Below are 24976 nucleotides of genomic sequence, written 5' to 3' on the forward strand. Positions count from 1 at the left end.
TAATTACTGTACAATATTGTAGTGGTTTTTGCCATACATTGACATGAATCAGCCATGGATTTACATGTGTTCCCCATTCCAATCTCCCCCCCACCTCCCTCCCCACACCATCCCTCTGGGTCTTCCCAGTGCACCAGCCCCGAGCACTTGTCTCATGCATCCAACCTGGGCTGGTGATCTGTCAAACCCTAATTCTGACAGCAAATTAAAGTTTAACTAACAACTGGGCAATACCTAAATATAAATACAGTTTTATAATGGTAAATAATTCTCTACCTGGAATTTGCCTCTGAGTGCCTAAATTTCAAAATAAACATACTATTAATAAGTAGTATTATTTTATGGCCCCAAACCATAAAATTACATTTTCTCTTCTACCTTTAAAAGACAAAGCCATTTTATATTGTTATGCTTATTTTCCATACTCACTTTGTTTTTTCCAGAACTTCCTCATAGCATTTTTTTGCCTCTAAATTTCTGAGTGTGCAAGCCTGAGAGATTTAGCAGGGGGTTTTCAAAGTATAAAATGCAGCCATGGTCTGCTTGCTGCAAATAAGCAGGGTACAAAGACTGAGAGGACCACAGTGATGTGAGAGACACGGATGGAGAGGACCTGCCATCTCTCCTCCAACCTGTACATCTTTTGGGAGCACAAGATGACCACACAGGAGACCGTTAAGGGAAAATATTTCACAGGCAAAAGAACCCACTGCTGGCAGCAACAGAGATCAAGGCTGTGACTGTGCATGCAAACAAGCTTCCACAAAGGGTTTGCGTCACACATGAAGGTCTATGACACTGTAGCCACGGACAGGCACCCACACCATGAAGAGAACCTGGGCGGCAGCAAGTACAGCCCTCTATCTAGCTCATGCCACTTGAAAGAAGAAGCCTCATCCCTGTCGCTGATGGTGGTTTTACAGCACAAGGTTTTGCAAATGGCCACAGAGCGCTCACTGGCAACCAGTATGGGCGGAATGATCTCAGCACCAGTAGATTCTCGGCAGACATTTGAGACCTGAACTTGCTGAAAGGAATTTTTTTTTTTTCTTACAGCAAATGTCAGCTAGCATTTTAGGTGTCATAGCTGAAGAACAACAGCTAGCCACGAGGTGTCAGAAACACAGACAGGAAACTCGAGCTCTGCCCAAGCCTACGGCAGGTGACGTGTTGGCTGAAGACACCTCCGGTGACTGGGTAATAGGTTTTTAAGCTCTTCCTAAAGTAGCCTTCTTAAAAGGAATCTCATTGAAAATAACACCTGAAAATTGTTTTGTGACTAGCCTCTTTTAAATATATTTAACTTAATTTTCATTCTAAACTATATTATTTATCTGATTTATATTCAAATTATTGTTTATTTTTTAACAATTTTGAAATAGAACTATGAAGATCTAGGCATATTTCTGAAAAACAACAGAAATAAAAAACTACCAGTCTCCTCACAGATCAAAATGTGTTACACATCATAGCAATTCTATGTCAACCTGCACATGAATAAAGAGATCATTGAAACAGAAGATTGTCTTGAATTGGATCCAAATACACTGGGATATAATAGTCAGGTTTCAAATTAATGACAAAAAGATAATTATGAGACTATTTTTAAAAACCTCAAAATATTGTAAAAGCACTAAAATTTCAGTCCCTTTTCAACTCTTATACCAAAAATAAATTCAAGATGGATCAAGCTTTTTAATATAAGATATAAAGAGGCTTTAAAAATTAAATACTGAAAAAGAATTGAGGAATATTTTGCCCAAGTGTAATGGGAAAAAATTTCCAAGTAGGATACAAAAAACAAAAAAATTAAATATAAAATGTAAAAAAAAAATTACATGCAAGAATCATTCTACATAGTTCAAAAAGTTAAAAACATATAACCAGAAAATATTAACTACATATGCAGTGGTAAAAAGGATCATTTCTTTAGTTCATAAATATCTCATAAAAATCAGTATGAAAAAGAGAACGAATTGAATGAAATGGGTAAAATAAATATTTTTTTCACAAAAAAATCAAATTAAATATGTGGAAATATGACCAAACTAAATTGTATCAAAACAGTTGTTGCTAAAGTATAACTTGAACCAGATGACATATTTATCAGGTACTGCTCATTGAGATGCAGATAAAAGTATTCACACAGATAGTGGATAGGACTGTAACTATTAGAAGAACCTCAAGAATGGTAGTTTGGCTACAACTATCAATATGAACATTTTAAATGCATATACTACCTGATGATTGATTCAAATATAGCAATGATTCTATGCCAATGAACTCATATTTACCTATTTATAAAACCATGTATTTTTGAATAATTTTTGTCATAGAAAGGTTTAGCAAGCAACTGGAGAGGACTGTACACATTAATTCTAGTAAAAATTTATAAGGAGTATTGCCCACCATAAGAAAAATTAAGGTTATATATAAGGATTGGGCTTCCTAGGTAGCAGAGTGGTCAGGAATCTACCTGTGAATTCAGGAGATGCAAGAGATGGGTGTTTGTCCCTGGGTCAGGAAAATCCCCTGGAGGAGGAAATGACAGCCCACGCCAGTAATCTTGCCTGTAAAATGCACACAATATATGGACTGGAATGAAAACATTTTCAAGATTTTGCATAGTAAAAGCGAGTGTTAAATATATATATAGAAACAAATATCTGTATGTTAAATACACTTGCATGTACCAAGATTATTACCAGATGAAAAGAAACACATTTAAGGCCAACCTCTACCATCACTGACTCAATGGACATGAACCTGTGCAAACTCCAGGAGAGAGTGAAGGACAGGGGAGTCTGGCATGCTGCAGTCCATGGGGTAGCAAAGAGTCGGACACAACTTAGTGACCCAACAACAGCTGAGAATGAGGGCTGGAAAATGCTGAGAGAAATAGGAAATTTATTTGAAACTTTATCCCCATGTATGACAAAAACCACTACAATATTGTAAAGTAATTAGCCTCCAACTAATAAAAATAAATGAAAAAAAAAAAACTATAAACTGTAAAAAAAAAAAAAAAAAAACTTTATCCCATATTGTTTGGTTTTCATTCATTCTGTTTACTAATGCATGCTAAGTCACTTCAGTCATGTCCGACTCTTTGCAACCCATGAACTGTAGCCCACAAAACTCCTCTGACAATGGTGATTCAAGAGTGGGTATCCACGCACTTCTCCAGGGGATCATCCTGACACTGGTCTCCACCATTGGTAGATGGATTCTTTACCACAAGCACCACCTGGAAAATCTTGATTATTAATATCTTAGTTCAATATTACTTACAAAAAAAAACATATTAAATTAAAAATTTTGTGTATAATTTTCCCACTATAAGTTTCATCACCATATATTATTAATTCTCACTATATAGGCGTTATGCCTTTCTAGGTACAGTGATAAACAAGGCGTTATAGACCTTCCATTATAGTAGGGAGGGAAACTGTTAATAATAGCACAGTTCTATAATTACATTATTTAAAAATAATTAATATATATTCATTGGAGAAAGTGAATCCAGAAACAAATTTTAAAATGACTTCAGCATTCTAGGAAAATGGACTCTGATGTCAAATGTCTCCCTTCATAGTAAATGATGCACTTATTTAATATGAGATAAAAATGTTTCTTCTCCAGATCTTCTTCATAGCATTAGTTAACTCAGAATTTCTTAGACTGTAGATTATTGGGTTCAGCATGGGACTTATGACGGTATAAAACACACTCACAGATTTGTCAATGGGAAAAGTCTTAGCCAGTCTTGCATTTATGAAAATACAGGGAACAAAGAAGCAGACAACCACAGTGATGTGGGAACCACAGGTCTGGAGGACTTTCCGCCTCCCTTCCTGACTCAGGTTCTTCAGAGAGTGCAGGATGACTCCGTAGGAGACGAGTAAGGGCAGAAACCCAAGACTGCAGATCAGTCCTCCATTGACCACAACTAAGATGCCAGTGACATGGGTGTCAGCACAGACGACTTTCAGTAGAGGGAACATGTCACAGGTAAAGTGATCAATGACATTGGGGCCACAGAACGGGAGCCCGTAAACAGTGCTGAGTTGAATTGCTGAGTGTAGAAAACCTCCAACCCAGGACACCACCAGCAACAGAACACATACCCTCTGCCTCATGATCACCAGATAATGCAAGGGCTTACAGATGGCCACGTAGCGGTCATAGGCCTTCACCAGCAGAAGTACGATCTCTGATCCACCAAAAAAGTGCTCTGTAAATAGCTGGGTCATGCAAGATTTAAAGGATACGATTTTTTCCCCAAAGAACAAGTCTGAAATCAATCTAGGTGTAATACAAGAAGAGTAAGTTACATCCATAAATGATAAGCTAGCAAGAAAAAAGTACATCGGTGAGTTCAGGTTCTTACTGACAGTTATAGTCACAACTATGAGCAGGTTTCCCACCACAGTCAAGATATAGAAGAATAAGAATGTAACAAAAAGGACTTTCTGCTCCTTTGGATTCTGTGTGAGGCCCAAGAGGATGAAGTAAGTTACATTGTTCCTTGTTTCCATCTAGTCTGTCTAAATTCTATGTTCACTTGTTAGAAACAGTGTACCTACAAAACAAGGGGAAAACTTTTAAATGAATTAAATTTTCATCTGCTGTTATATATTCAATTAAAAGAATGTATGTCGAGAGTCTTTTCATGTCCAATGTGTCATTGATAGTGTATCTCCAAGTTGAATAAGGTAGAGTTACTTGCCCTCATGATATAATACAGGAATAGGGATAAGATAATTCCAGATCCGTATAATAAGTTTTAAGGAAATTCACAAACGGTTAGTCATAGTACAGTTATGCATCAATAATAATTAAATCAGAAAAGACTTTCCAGAGAAATTAATGCTTTAGCTGAATTTTTTTTTTTTTTTGAATTTTTTTTTTTAAGTGAAACAAGAACGGACTGGAAGGGAATTCAGTGAAGTCACAAAACTGTAAAAGTGAGGTTCATGGTAATTTACATAATCAATGTGAGTAGATCGAAGCATGAATAGAAGGTTTCTGTCCTTAATTGTCCCAGATCTCACTGATACTTCTTAGGTCTTTAAGTGGATATTGACCTTTTCCTTACCAGTAAACACTGCAACAGTCTAATTGTGTGCCTCCAAACCCTGTGTTTCCCCTAATTTTCAAATATGTATATGCAGCATCTCTAAATGTGGACAAGCAACTGAATGGCAATTTAGTATTTACAAAACTAAGTTTTTTATTTTCCACAATATGTAGTACTTCCTATACAAAATTTGAAGTGTTGCCTTTTACCTTGCTAAATGATATAATTTTTCATGCTATTGTTCAAACAAAAAAATTCAGTGCTCTTCAGTTATTTTTTACTCTCATAAAAATTAAATAAATCCTATTGACTCTACTTCCAAAATATATCACAAATTGGAATATTCTCATCTATTTTTTTATGCTATGCTTTTTTTTTTTTTTTAAAGTTTCTTCATAGTCCACTGTGATAGCCTCCTCCCAAGTCTCTCCATGTTTATCTGGCCTCCAAAAACTGGTTTTCCTGAAGCAGCCCAAATTGTCCTTCTCAGTCTTATTCTGATGATATCACCACTCAGCTGCTTAAAAGTCTTACAGTATATTCCAATAATGCATAGTTTAATGTATCACATTTAATATTTATAGTAACATATACTACAATCCCTGTTTTATCACTAAAAAATACTAAGGCTCAGAACATCTATTTCATTTTCCCAAAGTCACACATTTTTAAGTGCTATACTTAGAATTGAATCTAAGTTTGATTTATTTCAAAGTTAATTTCTTTCATAATAAAGAATGTCTGTCAATTGTTAACCTGTTTTCCAGTATTTTCCATTAGTCTTACCTTGCAGAGGCTTGTTCACAATCTGATGAGTTTCAACACAATGTAAGTCCTGGAATTCTTTCATCCAGTATGACAGTAGAGAGCAAAAGGGTGCCTTATTATCTGAGGATATAAATTTGTATAGTCATTTGACTGTCCATTTTCTAAATGGATTCTTCTCAATATTCAGAGGGTCATTTTTATATGCTAGATTATTTGAAAGGAATTCCTTGGTGTACACAGAAAAAACAAACCTTAATCACATTAGGGAATTTATCAAAATGGCCAACAAATTCTATATAAACATAGGAAGACAGCAACTAGTCATTTCCCAGGGACCTTTTTCATAAGTAACCTCTTTCCTAATAACATTAAAAAGAAAAATAGCATTGATTGTTTAGCCCATCTCACTCTGTCATGTTGATATGGCCAGACTAGTTCAAACTGAAATTTTGAAAAATATTTCTATGATATTTTTTAAGTCTAAGAAAGGACCGCCTGAAAAATTGGTGCAAGTTACTAAGTGGATAGCATTTTCTTCCTGTTAAGAATGAAGATCATGGAGTATTTCATCCCCTCCAGTTGCAATTATTATTGAATCTTAGAGTTGGGATGTGTCCAAGACTGATTCTTGCTTAATTAATTCAGTGGGATTTTCTACAAAGTTTTTAAAGAACATCTGTATGGAAAAATATTAATAGGCCAAATCACATAGTTCATGTCAGAAAAAAATAGTACTTTAGAATCTCTATAAGACTGCTGCCAATCAAGAATAAAATATCAACCCAGTCATTTTGCTCCAGTGAACTTATTTGTTATATATTTCCCCACCTGAAATAGCAAGATTTTCTTTCCTTTTATTTCATACTCAGCTTAATCACCAAAAAAATTGGTTAGAAATATGAAAATTATATCAAAAGACACAATTAAATATATTAAAATTGTAGATATAAGAGCTAATAGTTTAAACATTTAACAATTTTTTTTTTTAAAGTAGGATGCCTCTATTAGGCCAGCAGCTGTGCTATAAGTAAGGACACAACAATTAATAAAACCAGGGTTAAATCATGTAAAGAAATTTTTTCTTGCGTTCCTGTATTATTTTCTCAGAATAAAGTCAGACAATAAAGAAGGAGACATTCAGTAATTGTAGTTGTATTAATGGCTTGTAATATAAGAAATAGTTTACTATGACAGAAAATAAGAGGAAGTTCTACTGTGGATAATGTAATCAGAGAAGGCCTTCCTTAAAAAGTGATATTTAAACTCAGATTAAAAAGACAGGAAGTGACTACCATTAGAAGTACTGTTACAGAAAGCAAAGCTAACTGAAAATTTAAAAATAAAATTATCTCACTTCAGAGAATAGGCGCTATACTTAGAAAAAAATCTGAGTAACATGGAAACTTCCATTACCATATGAAAGACAGATAGACAACGGGAATTTGCTGTGTGGCTCAGGAGACTCAAACAGGTCAACCTAGAGAGGTGGGATGGGAGGGAGGTTCAAGAGGGAGGGGGTATGTGTATATTTATGGCTGATGCATGCTGAGGTTTGACAGAATACAACAAAATTCTGTAAAGCAATTATCCTTCAATAAAAAATAAATTAATTTTTTAAAAAAGGACTTGTGAAAGTGTGCCCACTTGTCTTCTTTCAGATTTTAATGTGGAAGTTTCAAAGCTTTAGTGTTGAGGATGATGTTAGCAGTGGATCAGTCACATATGGACTTTATTATGTCCAGGCACATTCCTTCTATTTCAAACTTGCTGAGAGTTTTTTGTGAAATGTTGTTGAATTTTTATATGGTCATGAACAAACCAAGCAGAAATTAAGAAAATAATTCCACTTACAAGAGCACCAAAAAGAAGAAAATAGTTAAGAGAAAACTTAATCAATGAGACAAAAGCATTTTAAACTGAACATCACAAAACTTTATTCAGAGATATTATAGAACACACACATATATGGGAAAACATTTATGAACTAGAATATTTAATAGTGTTAAGATATTAATATTGCTTCAAGTGATGTACAGATTCAGTACACTCCTTATCAAAACTATAAAAATGTTTTTTGCAGAAGTAGAAAAATTCATGATAAAATTCGTATGGAATATTAAGGACTTCAAAATTGCCAAAACAGTTTTGAAAAGGAGGAAAGTTGCGGTCTCACACTTCCTGGTTCTAAAACACACTACAAAGCTACAGTAACCGCATCACTAGTATTGGGACAAAGATGGACAACAGACTAATGGAGTAAACAGACTCTAGAAATAAACCTTGTATATGTCCCAGATAATTTTCAACAAGACTGCCAAGAGCATTTTATGAAAAAAAAAAAGATATAATATGGCATTAAGTGAAAAAAGACAGTCACAAAAAACAGATACTGTATGATTCCACTTGACTGAGACACTTAAAGAGTCAAATCATGGGCAAAAAGTAGCATGGTGGTTGCCCACAGGTCAGTGAGGGAAAAGGGAGATTTTTGTTTAACGGTTTTAGAATTTCAGCTTGAGAAGTTGGGAAGGTTCTGGATATAGACAGTGGTCACATTTGCCTAACTTAATGCCACTTTAAGATGATTAGAGTTATGAATTTTGTCATGTATACTTGGCCATAATTTTAAAAGTAAATATAAGATCTAAGGTGACCTCATTAATTGATTTATGATATGAATATAGAGTATAGCTTGATAGCCCAAAGTAAAGGCAAATATCATTGGCTTCAGATACATCTGGGGAATTTAAGAGGCAAATATGTCAATCCAATGACAAAACTACTAAATTAAAATCTCTATCTTTAAATTTTTATTTTAATTTGGAGCATGTATGCTTCTGTGCTGTGGTTTCAGTCACATCTGACTCTTTGTAAACGTGTGGACTGCAGCCCGCCAGACTCCTCTGTCCATGGGATGATCCTGACAAGGACACTGGACTGCAGCGCCTTGCCCTCCTCCATGGGATCTTCCCGGCCCAAGCCTGCATCTGCTGTAGCCCCTGAATTACAGGCGGATTTACCACAGAGCCACCGGGAAACCCACATTAGACCGCAGTGATTTACAACGTGCGAGTTTCAGATCTACAGCAAAGTGACTGAGTTATACATATACACGTACCTACCTTTTTTCCACTTCTTTTCCCACTTAGTTTATTACATAATGTTGAGTAGAGTTCCCTGTGCCATACAGTAGGACTTGTTATAATCTATGTTAAATATGTAGTGGCTTAGTCTTTAAGTCATGTCCAACTCTTGCGATACCACGGACAGCAGCCTGCTAGGCTCCTCTGTCCATGGGATTTTCCTGGCAAGAATACTGGAGAGGGATGGCAAGACCCTCCAAGAGGTCTTCCTGACTCAGGGATCCAGCCTGCATCTCCTCTAGCTCTTGCTTTGCAGGTGGATTCTTTACCACAGAGCCAGCAAGAAAGCCCATGTTAGAGTATAGTGATTAGCAATGTCTACATTGCTACAATTGTCTACATTGCTAAAAAATGTCTACAGCAAAGTGACTGACTTATACATATACATGTATCTACTCTTTTTCAAATTCTGTTCCCATTTAGTTTATTACAAAATATGGAGCAGAGTTCCCTGTGCTATACAGTAGGCCTTGCTATAATCTATTTTAAATATAGGAGTGTGTATTGGGGGCTTCTCTGGTGGTTCACTGGTCAAGAACCCACCTGTAATGCAGAAGACACCAGAGACCTGGGTTGCATCACTGGGTTGAGAAGATCCCTGGAGGAGGGCATCGCAACCCTCAAGCCTAGGTATAGTTCTGAGAAACAATAAGAATGAGAGACTGCTAGTCTCTTCACAGATCAAAATGTGTTACACATTATGGCAATTATGTGTCAACCTGCACATGAAAAAAGAGATTAGTGAAGCAGAAGAGTGTGTTGAATTGGATCCAAATACACTGGGATTTCAAGAAACAAAAAGGATTTCAAGTTAATGGCAAAAAGATAGCTATGCAACTATTTTTAAAAACCATAAAATATAGAGAAACCACTAAAATTTCAATCTCTCTTTAACTCCTATAGCAAAATAAATTCAAGTTAATCAAAAGTTTTAATATAAGATATAAAAAGGCTTTTTAAAAAAAGCACTGGAAAAGAACTGAAGACTATTTGGCACAAGTGGAATGGGAAAATGTATCTTTCTAAGCAAGATACACAAATGAAAAAAATTGAATACAAAATGTAAAAATAAAAAATTTACATGTAAAAATCATTCTACATAGTTTATAAAGTTAAAAACATGTAACCAGGAAATGGAGAAGGAAATGGCAACCCACTCCAGTATTCTTGCCTGGGAAATCCCATGGACGGAGAAGCCTGGTGGGCTACAATCCATAAGGTAGCAAAAGAGTCAGACACAACTTAGCAACTAAACAACAAGAAATCTAATTTTTAAACCTAATTTGATGTCATATTGTGTGTGCATTTTTCATCATCCCTTTTCAACTAACATTATATCATGCACTTTTTCTCATGTCTTCAAATTTTCTTTGAAAACACAATTTTTAATAGCTGCATGATAATCCATCTTATGAATAGATTGTATTCATTTACTTGTCAAATATTTTTGGTGGTTTAGGTTTTTGCTTTTCACTAAAGTGAGTGGTACCATAGTCCTGTGTTCTTATTCTATTTGTTTAGCAGCTGGTGGCTCAGACGGTGAAGAATCCACCTGCAATGCAGGAGACCTTGGTTCAGTCCCTGGGATGGGAAGATCCCCGGGAGAAGGGCACGGCTACCCACCTCAGTATTCTGGCCTGGAGAGTTCCATGGACAGAGGAGCCTGGCAGGTTCCAGTCCTTGGGGTCACACAAGTAAGACATAGCTGAGACACTTTCACAACCAGAAAGCATAAACTACTCACGCAGTGGTGAAAGCGATCGTTTCTTACTATATAAACATCTCATAAAAATCAGCATGGAAAAGACTAACCATCTAATTAAATAGGTAAAATCCGAATGAATATATATGTAAAAATGTGTTTATATTTATATACATATAAACTCACAGAAAATACAAATCAAATTGAACATGTGGAAAGATTATCGAATTCAGTTATATCAAAAGGGTTGTGGTTAAAGAATAAGAGTAACTTTAATCAGATGTCATATATATTTATCAGGTACTGGTGATTGAGATGTGACAAAAGAATTCTCATAGAGTGGACAGGACTGTAGCTACTTAACCTCAAGTATGGTAATGTGGCAATAACTATCAATATCAACATTTAAATGCATATATTACCTGACCATTCATTCAAATATCATAGGAACAATGCTATCCCTATAAAATTATATTTGCATATACATAAAACATATATTAGTTAGAATATTATTTGCCTTATGAAAAGTTTAGCTATCACATTAATAGAAATGTACATATTAATTTCATTATAAATTTATAAGGAGAACTGTGCACTATAAGAGAAATTATACATATATATGACTGGGCTTCCCAGGTGGCACAGTGGGAATCTGGCTGCCAGTGCAGGAGATGCAGAAGACACGAGCTTGATCCTGGGTCAGGAAGATCCCCTGGAGTATGAAATGGCAACCCACTCCAGTATTCTTGCCTGGGAAATTCCTCGGACAGAGGGGACTGGCAGGCTATAGTATATGGGATCTCAAAGAATCAGAAACTACAAGCGACTGATCATGCATGTACAAAATATATGGACTTGTATGGAAACATCTTCAAGATGTTGCATAGTAAAAGCAAGTGTTACATATATAGAAAGAAGCAAATATATGTATGTTAATTACACTTGCATTTGCAAAGATTATTACCAGATGAAAAGAAACAAATTTAGGGCCAACAACTAGGGCTGGAAAATGCTGAGAAAAAAATAGGAAATTCATGTGCCCTGCATACCATATGGTTTGGTTTCCATTTACACTGTTTATTGATATCTGTTTTACTTCAAATCTTCTTGTAAATAGGAGAGTATTAAGTTAAAGATTTTGTGCATAATGCCACAGAAGTATAATAAAAAAAGATGATATATATAAATAAATATTTTAAATTTTATAAATAAAAAAGTTCATTTAAATGATGAGTCTAAATAAAAATCCTGTCCTGAAAAAGAGTTGTTGTTATTCAACCTCTAAGTCCAACTCTGTGCTTCTCCATGAACTGCAGTATCATTTTTGCTCTTTTTTTCATGAAGCAGAGTGAAAAATATGAATCCATAAATTGGTTGGGCTTTCCAGGCGGCTCTAGTGGTAAAGAACTCAGCAGCCAATGCAGGAGACATAAGAAATGCCAGTTCATTCCCTGGGTCAGGAAGATCCCCTGGAGGAGGGCATGGCAACCCACTCTAGTATTCTTGCCTGGAGAATCCCATGGACAGAGGAGCCTGGTGAGCTACAGTCCCTAGGGTCACATAGACTCGGACAAGACTGAAGCGACTGAGCATACATAAATTAGTTAAAAATCAGTGCAATAATTTTCTCATGAATTTATTATACATTTTTTTTTTTTTTTGCTATATAGGTTTTATGCCATTCTGGGTACAGTTATAAACAAGTAATTATAGACCTTACATTCTAGTAAGCAGAAAAACTGTTATTAATAGCACAGATGTATAATTGCAATCTTTAATTATAATTATCATAAATTTGTTCAAGAAAAAGAAATCAGAATCAAATTTTAAAATGGCTTCCCTGGTAGCTAATATTGTAAAGAATCTTCCTGCAATGGGGGAGACCTGGATTCGATCGCTGGGTTGAGAAGATCACATGGAGGAGAGCGTGGCAATTCACTCCAGTATCCTTGTCTGGAGAATCCCCATGGACAGAGGAGCCTGGCAGGCTACAGTCCATGCAGTTGCAAACAGCTGACATGACTGAGTGACTGAGCACAAAATGCTTCTGCATTCAAAGGAAATGTCCCCTGATTTCAAATGACTACCTTCATAGTAATCAGTGCACTTACTTAAAATGAGATATGATGTTCCTTCTCCAGACCTTCTTCATAGCACTAGTTAACTCAGAGTTTCTTAGACTGTAGATTAGTGGGTTCAGCATGGGACTTATGACGGTATAAAACACACTCACAGATTTGTCAATGGGGAATGTCTTAGCAGGTCTTGCATACATGAAAATGCAGGGAAGAAAGCAGCAGACAACCACAGTGATGTGGGAACCACAGGTCTGGAGGGCTTTCCGCCTCCCTTCCTGACTCGGGTTCTTCAGAGAGTGCAGGATGACTCCGTAGGAGACGAGTAAGAGCAGAAACACAACAGTGCAGATCAGTCCCCCATTGGGCAACACTAAGATGCCGATGATATAGGTGTCAGTACAGACGAGTTTCAATAAAGGGAACATGTCACAGATAAAGTGATCAATGACATTGGGGCCACAGAACGGGAGCCCGTAAATAGTGCCAAGTTGAATAATTGAGTGCAGAAAACCTCCAACCCAGGACACCACCAGCAACAGAACACATACCCTCTGCCTCATGATCACCAAATAATGCAAGGGCTTACAAATGGCCACATAGCGGTCATAGGCCATCACCAGCAGAAGCACAATCTCTGATCCACCAAAAAAGTGCTCTGTAAACAGCTGAGTCATGCAAGATTCAAATGATATGATTTTTTCCCCTAAGAACAAGTCTGAAATCATTCTAGGGGTAATAGAAGAAGAAGAAGTGACATCCATAAATGATAAGCTAGCAAGAAAAAAGAACATCGGTGAGTTCAGGGTCTTACTGACAGTTATAGTCACAATAATGACCAGGTTGCCTATCAGGGTCAAAATGTAGAAGAACAAGAACATAACAGAAAGGACTTTCTGTTCCTTTGGATTCTGAGTGAGGCCCAGGAGGACAAAGAAAGTCACATTGTTCCTGGGTTCCATCCAGTCTGGACAGAAGCTGAGTTCAGGTATTAGAAGCAGTTGGTCTAAAAGACAAGGGGAAAAACACTTAAATTGGGGAAAAAAAAAAAAAAACACTTAAAGGAGAAAACACTTAAATGCACAATTGTTTATTTACACATTCACTTGAAGAATGTATCTAGAATATCTATTTGTGTCTAATATGTCACAGACATTTTGATTACAAGTTGAGTAAGGCGTAGTTTCTTTCCCTCAGTGATATGGTACATAACAAGGGATCGGGCAATTCCAGACCCAAGTTATAGATACCACTAATATTTGGCTTCCCTGGTGCTCAGATGGTAATCTGCCTGCAGTGCAGGAGACCTAGGTTTGATCCCAAGATTGTTAACATCCACTGGAGGAGGAAATGGCAACCCACTCCATTATCTTGCCTGGAAAATTCCATGGAGAGAGGAGCCTGGCAAATTACAGTCCAAGCAGTCACGAACTCAGATATGACTGAGCAATGTTATTTTTTTTTTAAATGAATATCACACAGTGCTTAGGATCACAGGCCCCTCAGATGGTAAAAGTGTCTGCCTACAATGAGGGAGACCCGGGTTTGATCCCTGGGTCGGGAAGATCCTCTGAAGAGGAAATAGCAACCCACCCCAGTACTCTTGCCTGGAAAACCCCATGGACAGAGGAGCCTGGTAGGCTACAGTCCATGGGGTTGCAAAGAGTCAGACACGACTGAATGACTTGACTTTCATTTTCCTTCACTTTAGGAGTATGTCAAACTGTAATAAAAGAAGGCTTCCTGGAGGAAGAAATGCTTTGGTTGAGTTTTTCAAAAATTGAAAAATAGATGGGAGGGAATTCCATGAAAAAGTGCACCATTTATAGAGTCAGAAAGTATAATAAATGAGACCCACTTGAGGTAATTTACAGTGTAGATAGATCAAACTGTGAACAGAAGATCCTTGTCCTGAACTGTCTCAAACCTCACTGACACTTCTTAGGTCTTGAGTTGGATATTTCCCTTTTCCTGACCAGCAAATGCTACCACGGTCTAATTTTGGGTTAGCCCCTGTTTCTCCCCTAATTTTCAAACATGTGTGTGCAATAAGGCTGCATTTTGTCAACCTGGTTATTTAACTTATATGCAGAGTGCATCATGAGAAAGGCTGGGCTGGATGAAGCACAAGCTGGAATCAAGATTGCTGGGAGAAATACCAATAACCTCAGATATGCATATGACACCACCCTTATGGCAGAAAGTGAAGAGGAACTAAAGAGCCTCTTGATGAAAGTGAAAGAGGAGAGTGGAAAAGTTGGCTTAAAGCTCAACATTCAGAAAACTAAGATCCTGGCATCTGGCCCCATCACTTCATGGCAAATAGATGGGGAAACAGTGGAAACAGTGGCTGACTTTATTTTTTTGGACTCCAAAATCACTGCAGATGGAGACTGCAGCCATGAAATTAAAAGGCATTTGCTCCTTGGAAGAAAAGTTGTGACCAACCTAGACAGCATATTAAAAAGCAGAGACATAAATTTGCCAACAAACCGATCCATCTAGTCAAATGTATGGTTTTTCCAGTGGTCATGTACGGATGTGAGAGTTGGACTATAGAGAAAGCTGAGCACTGAAGAATAGATGCTTTTGAACTGTAGTGTTGGAGAAAACTCTTGAGAGTCCATTGGACTGCAAGGAGACCCAACCAGTCCATCCTAAAGGATATCAGTCCTGAATATTCACTGGAAGGACTGATGCTGAAGCTGAAACTCCAATACTTTGGCCACCTGATGTGAAGAAGTGACTCATTAGAAAAGACCCTGATGCTGGGAAAGATTGAAGGCAGGAGAAGAAGGGGACAATAGAGGATGAGATGGTTGGATAGTATCACCAACTCAATGGACATCAGTTTGAATAAACTCCAGGAGTTGGTGATGGACAGGGAGGCCTGGCATATTGCAGTCCATGGGATTGCAGTGTGGGACACGACTGAGCAACTGAGCTGATATGCAACATCTCTAATTTTGGCATAGTTTACTGGCAATGTAGTATTTATAAAGCTAACTTTTAAAAGTTCTGCTATAAATATAAGCATTCTCTATACAAAATTTCAACAGGTGCTCCTTATTGATCTATTAAATCCTATTATTTTCCATGTTATTGTTCAGACAAAAACTTCAATGCTCTTCACTCTTTGATACTCTCATAAAAATTTAATAATTCCTATTTATTGTATTTTCAAAATATATCACAAGTTTGATCATATCCTACTTCTTAATTTCTTCCTGGTCTACTGCAGTAGCCTCCTGCCAAATCTCTCCGTGTTTATTTTGGCCTCCAAAAACTGATTCTCCTGAAGCAGCCCAAATTGTCCTTTTAAATTTTATTCTGATGATATCATCCTGTTGCTGAAAAGTATTGACAGTATATTCCCATCACAGACTCATAGTTTAATGTATCACACTTAATGTTTAGAGTAACAAGAACTGGAATTCCCATTTTATAATGGAAGAAACTAATGCTCAGAATATCTCATTCATTTCCCTCAAATCACATATTTTTAAGATTTGAATCTAAGTTTGATTGATTTCAAAGTAATATAATCTTTTACAATAAAGAACATTCCACACTTGTGAATCTGGTTCCCATGATTTACCATTAGTCTTACCTTTAGAGGCTTCTTCAGAATCTGAACAATGTCTTTAAGTTACTCGTAAACACTAAGAATTATTTTTCATCCAGTTTGACAACAGAGGGCAAAAGGCTGCCTTATTATTTGAGGATAAATTTGATTTCATTTGGCTGTCTGTCCATTTTCTTCATGGAGTCTCATGATTATTCAAGTCATTTTTATGTGCAGTGTAGATTATTTGAAAGGAATTCCAGGATGCATACAGAAAAACAAAAGTTTATCAAATTAGAAATTTATCAAAATGACCAAGAAATCCTATATATACATAGAAGATATCAAGTAGCCATTTCCCAGGAAAATTTTTCACAAGGAACTTCTTTCTACTAGCTTGAAAAAGAAAAATAGCATTTGGCTGTTTAGCCCTTCTCATTCTGTCATGCTATCTGGCCAGATTAATTGACCTAAGATTTTGAAAGATGTTAGTGTGATTTTTTTTTTTTTTAATTATACTTTAAGTCTAAGAAAAGACCTCAGGAAAACTCGATGCCACTTACTAAGTGGATAGCATCTTCTTACCTTTAGGGGTGAAGATCATGGGATATTTCATCCCTTCCAGCTGCAATTCTCATTGAGTCTCAGAACTGGAAGATGTCCAAGATTGGTTCCTATTTAATTAATTCACTGGGACTTTCCCCAGAGTTTTTAAAGATCATCTATATGCAAAGATTTTAATAGGACAAGTCACATAATTCATGTCAGAAATGTCCAACATTGGAAAAACTCTTCATAAGAATGAGAATTTCATGAGAAAAAAAGAATCATCATGAAACTAAAGACAATCAATTAAAGACAATTAATTAAAGACAATTAACATATAAACCCAGTCATTTTTGTCCAGTGAACAGATATGTTATGTATTTCCCCACCTGCCATAGCATGATTTTCTATCCTTTTATTTAAGATGTAATTTAATCACCTTAAATTTTGGTTAGATATATGAAAGTTACATCAGAAAATACAGTTAAATGCCTTAAAATAAAATATGTAGTAGTTAATTTTAAATTCACCATCATGATTATCTGGTTTGTTAAGATCTTTTTTGTATAGATCTTATGTGCATTCTTGCCACATTTTCTTAATATCTTCTGCTTCTGTTAGGTCTGTAATATTTCTGTCCTTTATTGTGTCCATCTTTTGAAAAAATATTCCTTTGGTATTTCTAATTTTTTTGAAGAGATCTCTAGTCATTCTGATGCTATTATTTGCCTTTATTTCTTTGCATTGATCACTTAAGAAGGCTTTCTTATCTCTCCTTGCTATTCTTTGGAACTAGCTATTTTCTTTGGAATTAAGAACAGATGGCAAGAATACACAGAAGAACTATACAAAAAAGATTTTCATGACCCAGATAACCATATTGGTGTGATCACTCAGCTATAGCCAGACACCCTGGAGTACAAAGTCAAGTGGACCTTACGAATCATCACTACAAACAAAGCTAGTGGAGGTGATGGAATGCCAGTTGAGCTATTTTAAGACCAAAAAGATGACACTGTTAAAGTGCTGCACTCGATATGCCAGCAAATTTGGAATACTCAGCAGTGGTCACAGGACTGGAAAAGCTGTTTTCATTCCAATCCCAAAGAAATGCAATGCCAAAGAATGTCCAAACTACCACACACTTGGACTCATCTCACACGCTAACAAAGTAATGCTCAAAATTCTCCAAGCCAGGCTTCAATAGTACATGAACAGAGAACATCCAGATGTTCAAGCAGGATTTAGAAAAGGCAGAGGAACCAGAGATCAAATTGCCTACATCTGTTGTATCATCAAAAAAGCAAGAGAGTTCCAGAAAAGCATATACTTCTGCTTTATTGACTATGCCAAAGATTTTGACTGTGTGGATCACAAAAACTGTGGAAAATCCTTCAAGAGATGGGAATACCAGACCACCTTACTTGCCTCCTGAGAAATCTATATGCAGGTCAAGAAGCAACAGTTAGAACTGGACATGGAACAACAGACTAGTTCAAATTTGGGAGAGGAGTACATCAAGGCGGTATATTGTAATGCTGCTTATTTTACTTCTATGCAGAGTACATCATGCAAAATGCCGGGCTGGATGAAGCACAAGATGGAATCAAGATGGCCAGGAGAAATATATAAAACCTCAGACATGCAGATTACTCCATCTTTATGGAAGAAAGCAAAGAGAAACTGAAGAGCCTCTTGACGAAAGTGAAAGGGCAAAGTGAAAAAGCTGGCTTAAAACTCAACATTCAAAAAACTAAGATCTTGAGATCCAGCCCCATCAATTCATGGCAAATAGGTGGGGGAACAATGGAATCAGTGAGAGATTTTGTTTTCTTGGTCTCCCAAATCACTGCAGATGGTGACTGCAGCCATGAAATTAAAAGACACTTGCTTCTTGGAAGAAAAGCCAACTTAGACAGCAATGACCTAGAAATGAGCAATCTAGACAGCATATTAAAAAGCAGAGACATTACTTTGCCGACAAAGGTCCATCTAGTCAAAGGTATGGTTTTTCCAGTAGTCATGTATGGTTGTGAGAATTGGACTATAAAGAAAACTGAGCACCAAAGAATTTATGTTATTGAACTGTGGTGTTGGAGAAGACTCTTGAGAGTCCCTTGGACTGCAAAGAGACCAACCAGTCCATTATAAAGGAAATCAGTCCTGAATATTCATTGGAAGGACTGATGCTGAAGCTGAAACTCCAATACTTTAGCGACCTGCTGTGAAGAACTGACTCATTGGAAAAGATGCTGATGCTGGGAAAGACTAAAGAAGGGAGGAGAAAGGGATGAAAGAGGATGAGATGTTTGAAGCATCACCAACTCAATGGACATGAGTTTGAGTAAGCTCCCGGAGTTGGTGATGGACAGGAAGGCCTGGAGTACTGCATTCCATGGGGTTGCAAAGAGTTGGACATGCCTGAGCAACTGAACTGAACTCTGCATAATGAAGTAAGACAGTGAAAGAGCCAGCTTCAAACTAAATATTAAAAACCCAAAATCATGTCATCTGGCTCCATTCCTGCATGGCATGTAGATGGGTAGAAGGTGGAAGCAGTGACAGATTTCCTCTTCTTGGGCTCCAAAATCATTGTGGATGGTGACTGCTGCCATGAAATCAAACGATGATTGCTTCTTGTCAGGAAAGCGATGACAAACCTAGCTAGTGTGTTGAAGAGCAGAGACATTACTCTGCTGACAAAGGTCTGGATAGTCAAGGCTATGGTCTTTCCAGTGGTCATGTACCATCATGAGAGCTGGACCACTGGACCATAAAGAAGGCAGAATACCAAAGAACTGATGCCTTCAAACTGTGGTGCTGGAGAAGACTCCTGAAAGTCCCCTGAACAGCAAGAAGATCAAATGAGTCTATCTTAAGGAAGATCAACCCTGAATATTCACTAGAAGGACTAATGCTGAAGCTGAAGCTCCAGGAGTTCTGTCATCTGACACAAACAGACGACTCATGGGAAAAGTCCCTGATGATGGAAAGACAGAGGGCAGAAGTAGAAGGGGCTGTCAGAGGATGAGATGGCTGGATGGCATCACAGATGCAATGAACATGAACTTGGGCAAACTCCAAGAGAATGTGAGGGACAGGGGAGGCTTGTCGTGCTGCATTCCATGGAGTCACAAAGAGTCGGACATGACTTGGCGACTGAAAACCACAACAACAGTCTGCAAAGAAGTTAAATTGCAGGGTGACAATATACAGCCTTGGCATACTCCTTTCGCAATTTGGAACAGTCCACTGTTCCATGCTGAATTATAACTGCTGCTTCTTGACCTGCATACAGCTTTCTCAGAAGCTGTGTAAGATGCTCTGGTATTCCCATCTCTTTAAGAATTTTCCACAGCTTGTTGTGATCTACGCAGTGAAAGGCTCAAGCATAGTCAATGAAGCAGATGTTTTTCTGAATTTCTTGCCTTTCCTGTGATCCAATGGATGTTGGCAATTTGATCACTAGTTCCTCAGGCTTTTCTAAATCCACACTGTATTTCTGAAATTTCTTGGTCCCCATACTGTTGAAACCTAGTGAAGGATTTTGAGCCTTACCTTGCTAACATGTGAAATGAGCACAATTTTACAATAGTTTGAACATTCTTTGGGATTGCCCTTCTTTGGAAACGGAACAAAAACTGACGTTATCCAGTCCTGTGGCCATTGCTAAGTTTTCCAAATTTGTTGGCTTGTTGAATACAGCAATTTAAACACCATCATCTTTTAAGATTTGAAGTAGCTCAGCTGAAATTTTTTCACCTCCCTCAGCTTTGTTCATAGTAATGCTTCCTAAGGACCACTTGAGTTCATGCTCCAGGATATCTGCTTCAGGTGAGTGACCAGACCATCATGGTTAACTGGGTCATGAAAACCTTTTCTTGTACAGTTCTTCTGCATATTTTTGCCATCTCTTCTTAATATCTTCTGCTTCTGTTAGGTCCATACCATTTCTGTTCTTTATTGTGCCTGTCCTTGCATGCAATGTTCCTTTGGTATCTCCAATTTTTTAGGAGAAATATCTAGTCTTTCCTACTCTACTGTTTTCATCTATTTATTTGCATTGTTCACTTAAGAAGGCTTTCTTATTTCTCCTTGCTATTCTTTGAAACTCTGTATTCAGTTGGGTTGGAGAAGGAAATGGCAACCCACTCCAGTACTCTTGCCTGGGAAATCCCATGGATGGAACAGCCTGGTAGGCTACAGTCCCTGGGTGTTATGGTCTTCTTGACAGATCGGACCTGGGGACTGGAGACAACGAAAAGAAAGCGACGAAAAGAAGGACGTGGGGGACGCAAGTCTCTGGTGAACAAGGGTGCTTTACTCATGGCAGTGTGTGCTTATATATTGTTACACAAGGAAACTTCAGGCAAAAAAATAGAGTTGAGCAAAACCACCGAAACCAGATGCATAGCTACAATAACTAAGGGAATGACCATCATAGGGCCATGACAACAGTAACCAGGGGAATAACAATCACAAGGCCAGTAGACAGTCGATATCTTGAGAAATAGGAACACGACTAAGCATTTTTGCAGAAAAGTAAAAGGCTACTGAAAAGAATCCACGTATGCATGCCGTCTCGTGACCTCAGTCCTGAGAACTGCATGCAGTTCTGCTCGTTCCTGTTTTCCAGGAAATGATAAGGAACAGAGAGCCCTTGAGAAACAGAAAACAACATATAGGATTCCTTAAAATTAAACATTCCCTGACACCTGGGGTCGTGAAGAGTCGGACACGACTGAGCGACTTCACTTTCACTTTTTTTTTTTTTTTAATTTTTTTATTAGTTGGAGGCTAATTACTTCACAACATTTCAGTGGGTTTTGTCATACATTGATATGAATCAGCCATAGATTTACACTTATTCCCCATCCCGATCCCCCCTCCCATCTCCCTCTCCACCCGATTCCTCTGGGTCTTCCCAGTGCACCAGGCCGGAGCACTTGTCTCATGCATCCCACCTGGGCTGGTGATCTGTTTCACCATAGATAGTATACATGCTATTCTTTTGAAACATCCCACCCTTACCTTCTCCCACAGAGTTCAAAAGTCTGTTCTGTATTTCTGTGTCTCTTTTTCCGTTTTGCATATAGGGTTATCGTTACCATCTTTCTAAATTCCATATATATGTGTTAGTATGTTGTAATGTTCTTTATCTTTCTGGCTTACAGCACCTTTTCATGTGTTTGTTAGCCATCTGTATGTCTTCTTTGGAGAAATGTCTGTTTAGTTCTTTGGCCCACTTTTTGATTGGGTCATTTATTTTTCTGGAATTGAGCTGCAGGAGTTGCTTGTATATTTTTGAGATTAATCCTTTGTCTGTTTCTTCATTTGCTATTATTTTCTCCCAATCTGACGGCTGTCTTTTCACCTTACTTATAGTTTCTTTTGTAGTGCAAAAGCTTTTAAGTTTCATTAGATCCCATTTGTTTAGTTTTGCTTTTATTTCCAATATTCTGGGAGGTGGGTCATAGAGGATCTTGCTATGATTTATGTCGGAGAGTGTTTTGCCTATGTTCTCCTCTAGGAGTTTTATAGTTTCTGGTCTTACATTTAGATCTTTAATCCATTTTGAGTTTATTTTTGTGTATGGTGTTAGAAAGTGTTCTAGTTTCATTCTTTTGCAAGTGGTTGACCAGTTTTCCCAGCACCACTTGTTAAAGAGGTTGTCTTTTTTCCATTGTATATCCTTGCCTCCTTTGTCAAAGATAAGGTGTCCATAGGTTCGTGGATTTATCTCTGGGCTTTCTATTCTGTTCCATTGGTCTATATTTCTGTCTTTGTGCCAGTACCACACTGTCTTGATGACTGTGGCTTTGTAGTAGAGTCTGAAGTCAGGCAGGTTGATTCCTCCAGTTCCATTCTTCTTTTTCAAGATTACTTTGGCTATTCGAGGTTTTTTGTATTTCCATACAAATTGTGAAATTCTTTGGTCTAGTTCTGTGAAAAATACCGTTGGTAGCTTGATAGGGATTGCATTGAATCTATAGATTGCTTTGGGTAAAATAGCCATTTTGACAATATTGATTCTTCCAATCCATGAACACGGTATGTTTCTCCATCTGTTTGTGTCCTCTTTGATTTCTTTCATCAGTGTTTTATAGTTTTCTATGTATAGGTCTTTTGTTTCTTTAGGTAGATATACTCCTAAGTATTTTATTCTTTTTGTTGCAATGGTGAATGGTATTGTTTCCTTAATTTCTCTTTCTGTTTTTTCATTGTTAGTATATAGGAATGCAAGGGATTTCTGTGTGTTAATTTTATATCCTGCAACTTTACTATATTCATTGATTAGTTCTAGTAATTTTCTGGTAGAGTCTTTAGGGTTTTCTATATAGAGGATCATGTCATCTGCAAACAGTGAGAGTTTCACTTCTTTTTTTCCTATCTGGATTCCTTTTTCTTCTTTTTCTGCTCTGATTGCTGTGGCCAAAACTTCCAACACTATGTTGAACAGTAGTGGTGAGAGTGGGCACCGGTGAAAAATTCACTTTCACTTTTCACTTTCACGCACTGGAGAAGGAAATGGCAACCCACCTCAGCGTTCTTGCCTGGAGAATCCCAGAGATGGTGAGCCTGGTGGGCTGCCGTCTATGGGGTAGCACAGAGTCAGAAACGACTGAAGCGACTTAGCAGCAGCAGCAGCAGCATTCAGCTGGATATGTCTTTCCCTTTCTCCTTTTACTTCCATGTCTCTTCTCTCAGCTATTTGTAAGGCCTCCTCAGACAACCAATTTGCATTGTTGCATTTCTTTTTCTTGGGGGTAGTGTCAGTCACTACCTCCTGGGTGGTGTTGCAAACCTCTGTTGATAGTTCTTCAGACACACTGTCAGATTTAATCCCTTGAATATATTTGCCACTTCCACTGTATAATCATAAGTGATTTGATTAGGTCAAACCTGAATGGTCTAGGGGTTTTCTCTGCTTTGTTCAGTGTAAGTATGAACTTTGCTATAAGGAGCTCATGATCTGAGCCACAGTCAGCTCCTGCTCTTTTTGCTGACTGTATAGAACATTTCCATCTTTGGCTGCAAAGAATATAATCAATCTGATTTTGGTATTGACCATCTGGTGATGTCCATATTAGAGTTGTCTCTTGTGTTGTTGGAAGAGGTTGTTTGCTATGACCAGTTTGTTCTCTTGGCAAAACTTTGTTGGCCTTTGCCCTGCTTCATTTTGTACTCAAAGACCAAAGTTTCCTGTTACTCCAGGTATCTCTTGACTTCCTACTTTTACATTCCAATCCCCTATAATGAAAAAGAAATATTTGTGTGTGTGTATGTGTTAATTCCAGAAGTTCTTGTAGGTCTTCATAGATCCATTTGACCTCAACTTCTTCAGCATTAGTGGTTGGGGCATAGATTTGGATTACTGTAATGTTGAATGGTTTGCCTTGGAAATGAACTGAGATCATTCTGTTTTTTTTTTGAGATTGCACCAAAATACTGCATTTCAGACTCTTTTGCTGACTATAAGGGCTACTCCATTTTTTCTAAGGAATTTTTGCCCAAAGTAGCAGATATAATGGTCATCTTAATTAAATGTGCCCATTCCCATCCACTTTAGTTCACTGATTCCTAAGATGTCAATGTTCACTCTTGTCATTTCCTACATAAGTGAAAGTGAAAGTGAAGTCACTCAGTGGTGTCTGACTCTTTGCCACCCTGTGGACTGTAGCCCACCAGGCTCCTCTGTCCATGGGATTCTCCAGGCAAGAATACTGGAGTGGGTTGCCATTTCCTTCTCCAGCGGATCTTCCCCACCCAGGGATCGAACCTAGGTCTCCCGCATTGCAGGCAGACACAGGCAGACACTTTAACCTCTGAGCCATCAGGGAAGCCCTCATCTCCTACTTGGCCACACCCAATTTACCTTGACTTGTGAACCTAACACTCCATACTGTTCATGGGGTTCTCAAGGCAAGAATACTGAAGTGGTTTGCCATTCCCTTCTCCAGTAGACCACATTTTGTCAGAACTCTCCACCATGACCTGTCCATCTTGGGTAGCCCTACACAGCAAGGCTCATGGTTTCATTTAGTTAGACAAGGCTGTATTTTGGGGGGCTCCAAAATCACTGAAGATGGTGACTGC

General features: G+C 37.7%; 2 protein-coding genes across 2 annotated transcripts; both read right to left on the minus strand.

Annotated features, from left to right (window-relative positions):
- Nucleotides 1–3611: 3611 nt before the first annotated feature.
- On the minus strand, nt 3612–4538 carry LOC122700399 (olfactory receptor 4A47-like). The gene has a single exon (XM_043913278.1). The coding sequence runs from the start codon at nt 4536–4538 to the stop codon at nt 3612–3614; it is 927 nt and encodes a 308-aa protein (XP_043769213.1).
- Nucleotides 4539–12800: 8262 nt separating this feature from the next.
- Nucleotides 12801–13730, minus strand: LOC122700356 (olfactory receptor 4A47-like). The gene has a single exon (XM_043913195.1). It carries the CDS (start codon nt 13728–13730, stop codon nt 12801–12803), a length of 930 nt encoding a protein of 309 aa, XP_043769130.1.
- Between the last annotated feature and the right edge of the window lie 11246 nt (nt 13731–24976).

This window comes from Cervus elaphus, chromosome 1 (genome assembly GCF_910594005.1).
Source record: "Cervus elaphus chromosome 1, mCerEla1.1, whole genome shotgun sequence".
Classification (NCBI taxonomy): domain Eukaryota; kingdom Metazoa; phylum Chordata; class Mammalia; order Artiodactyla; family Cervidae; genus Cervus; species Cervus elaphus.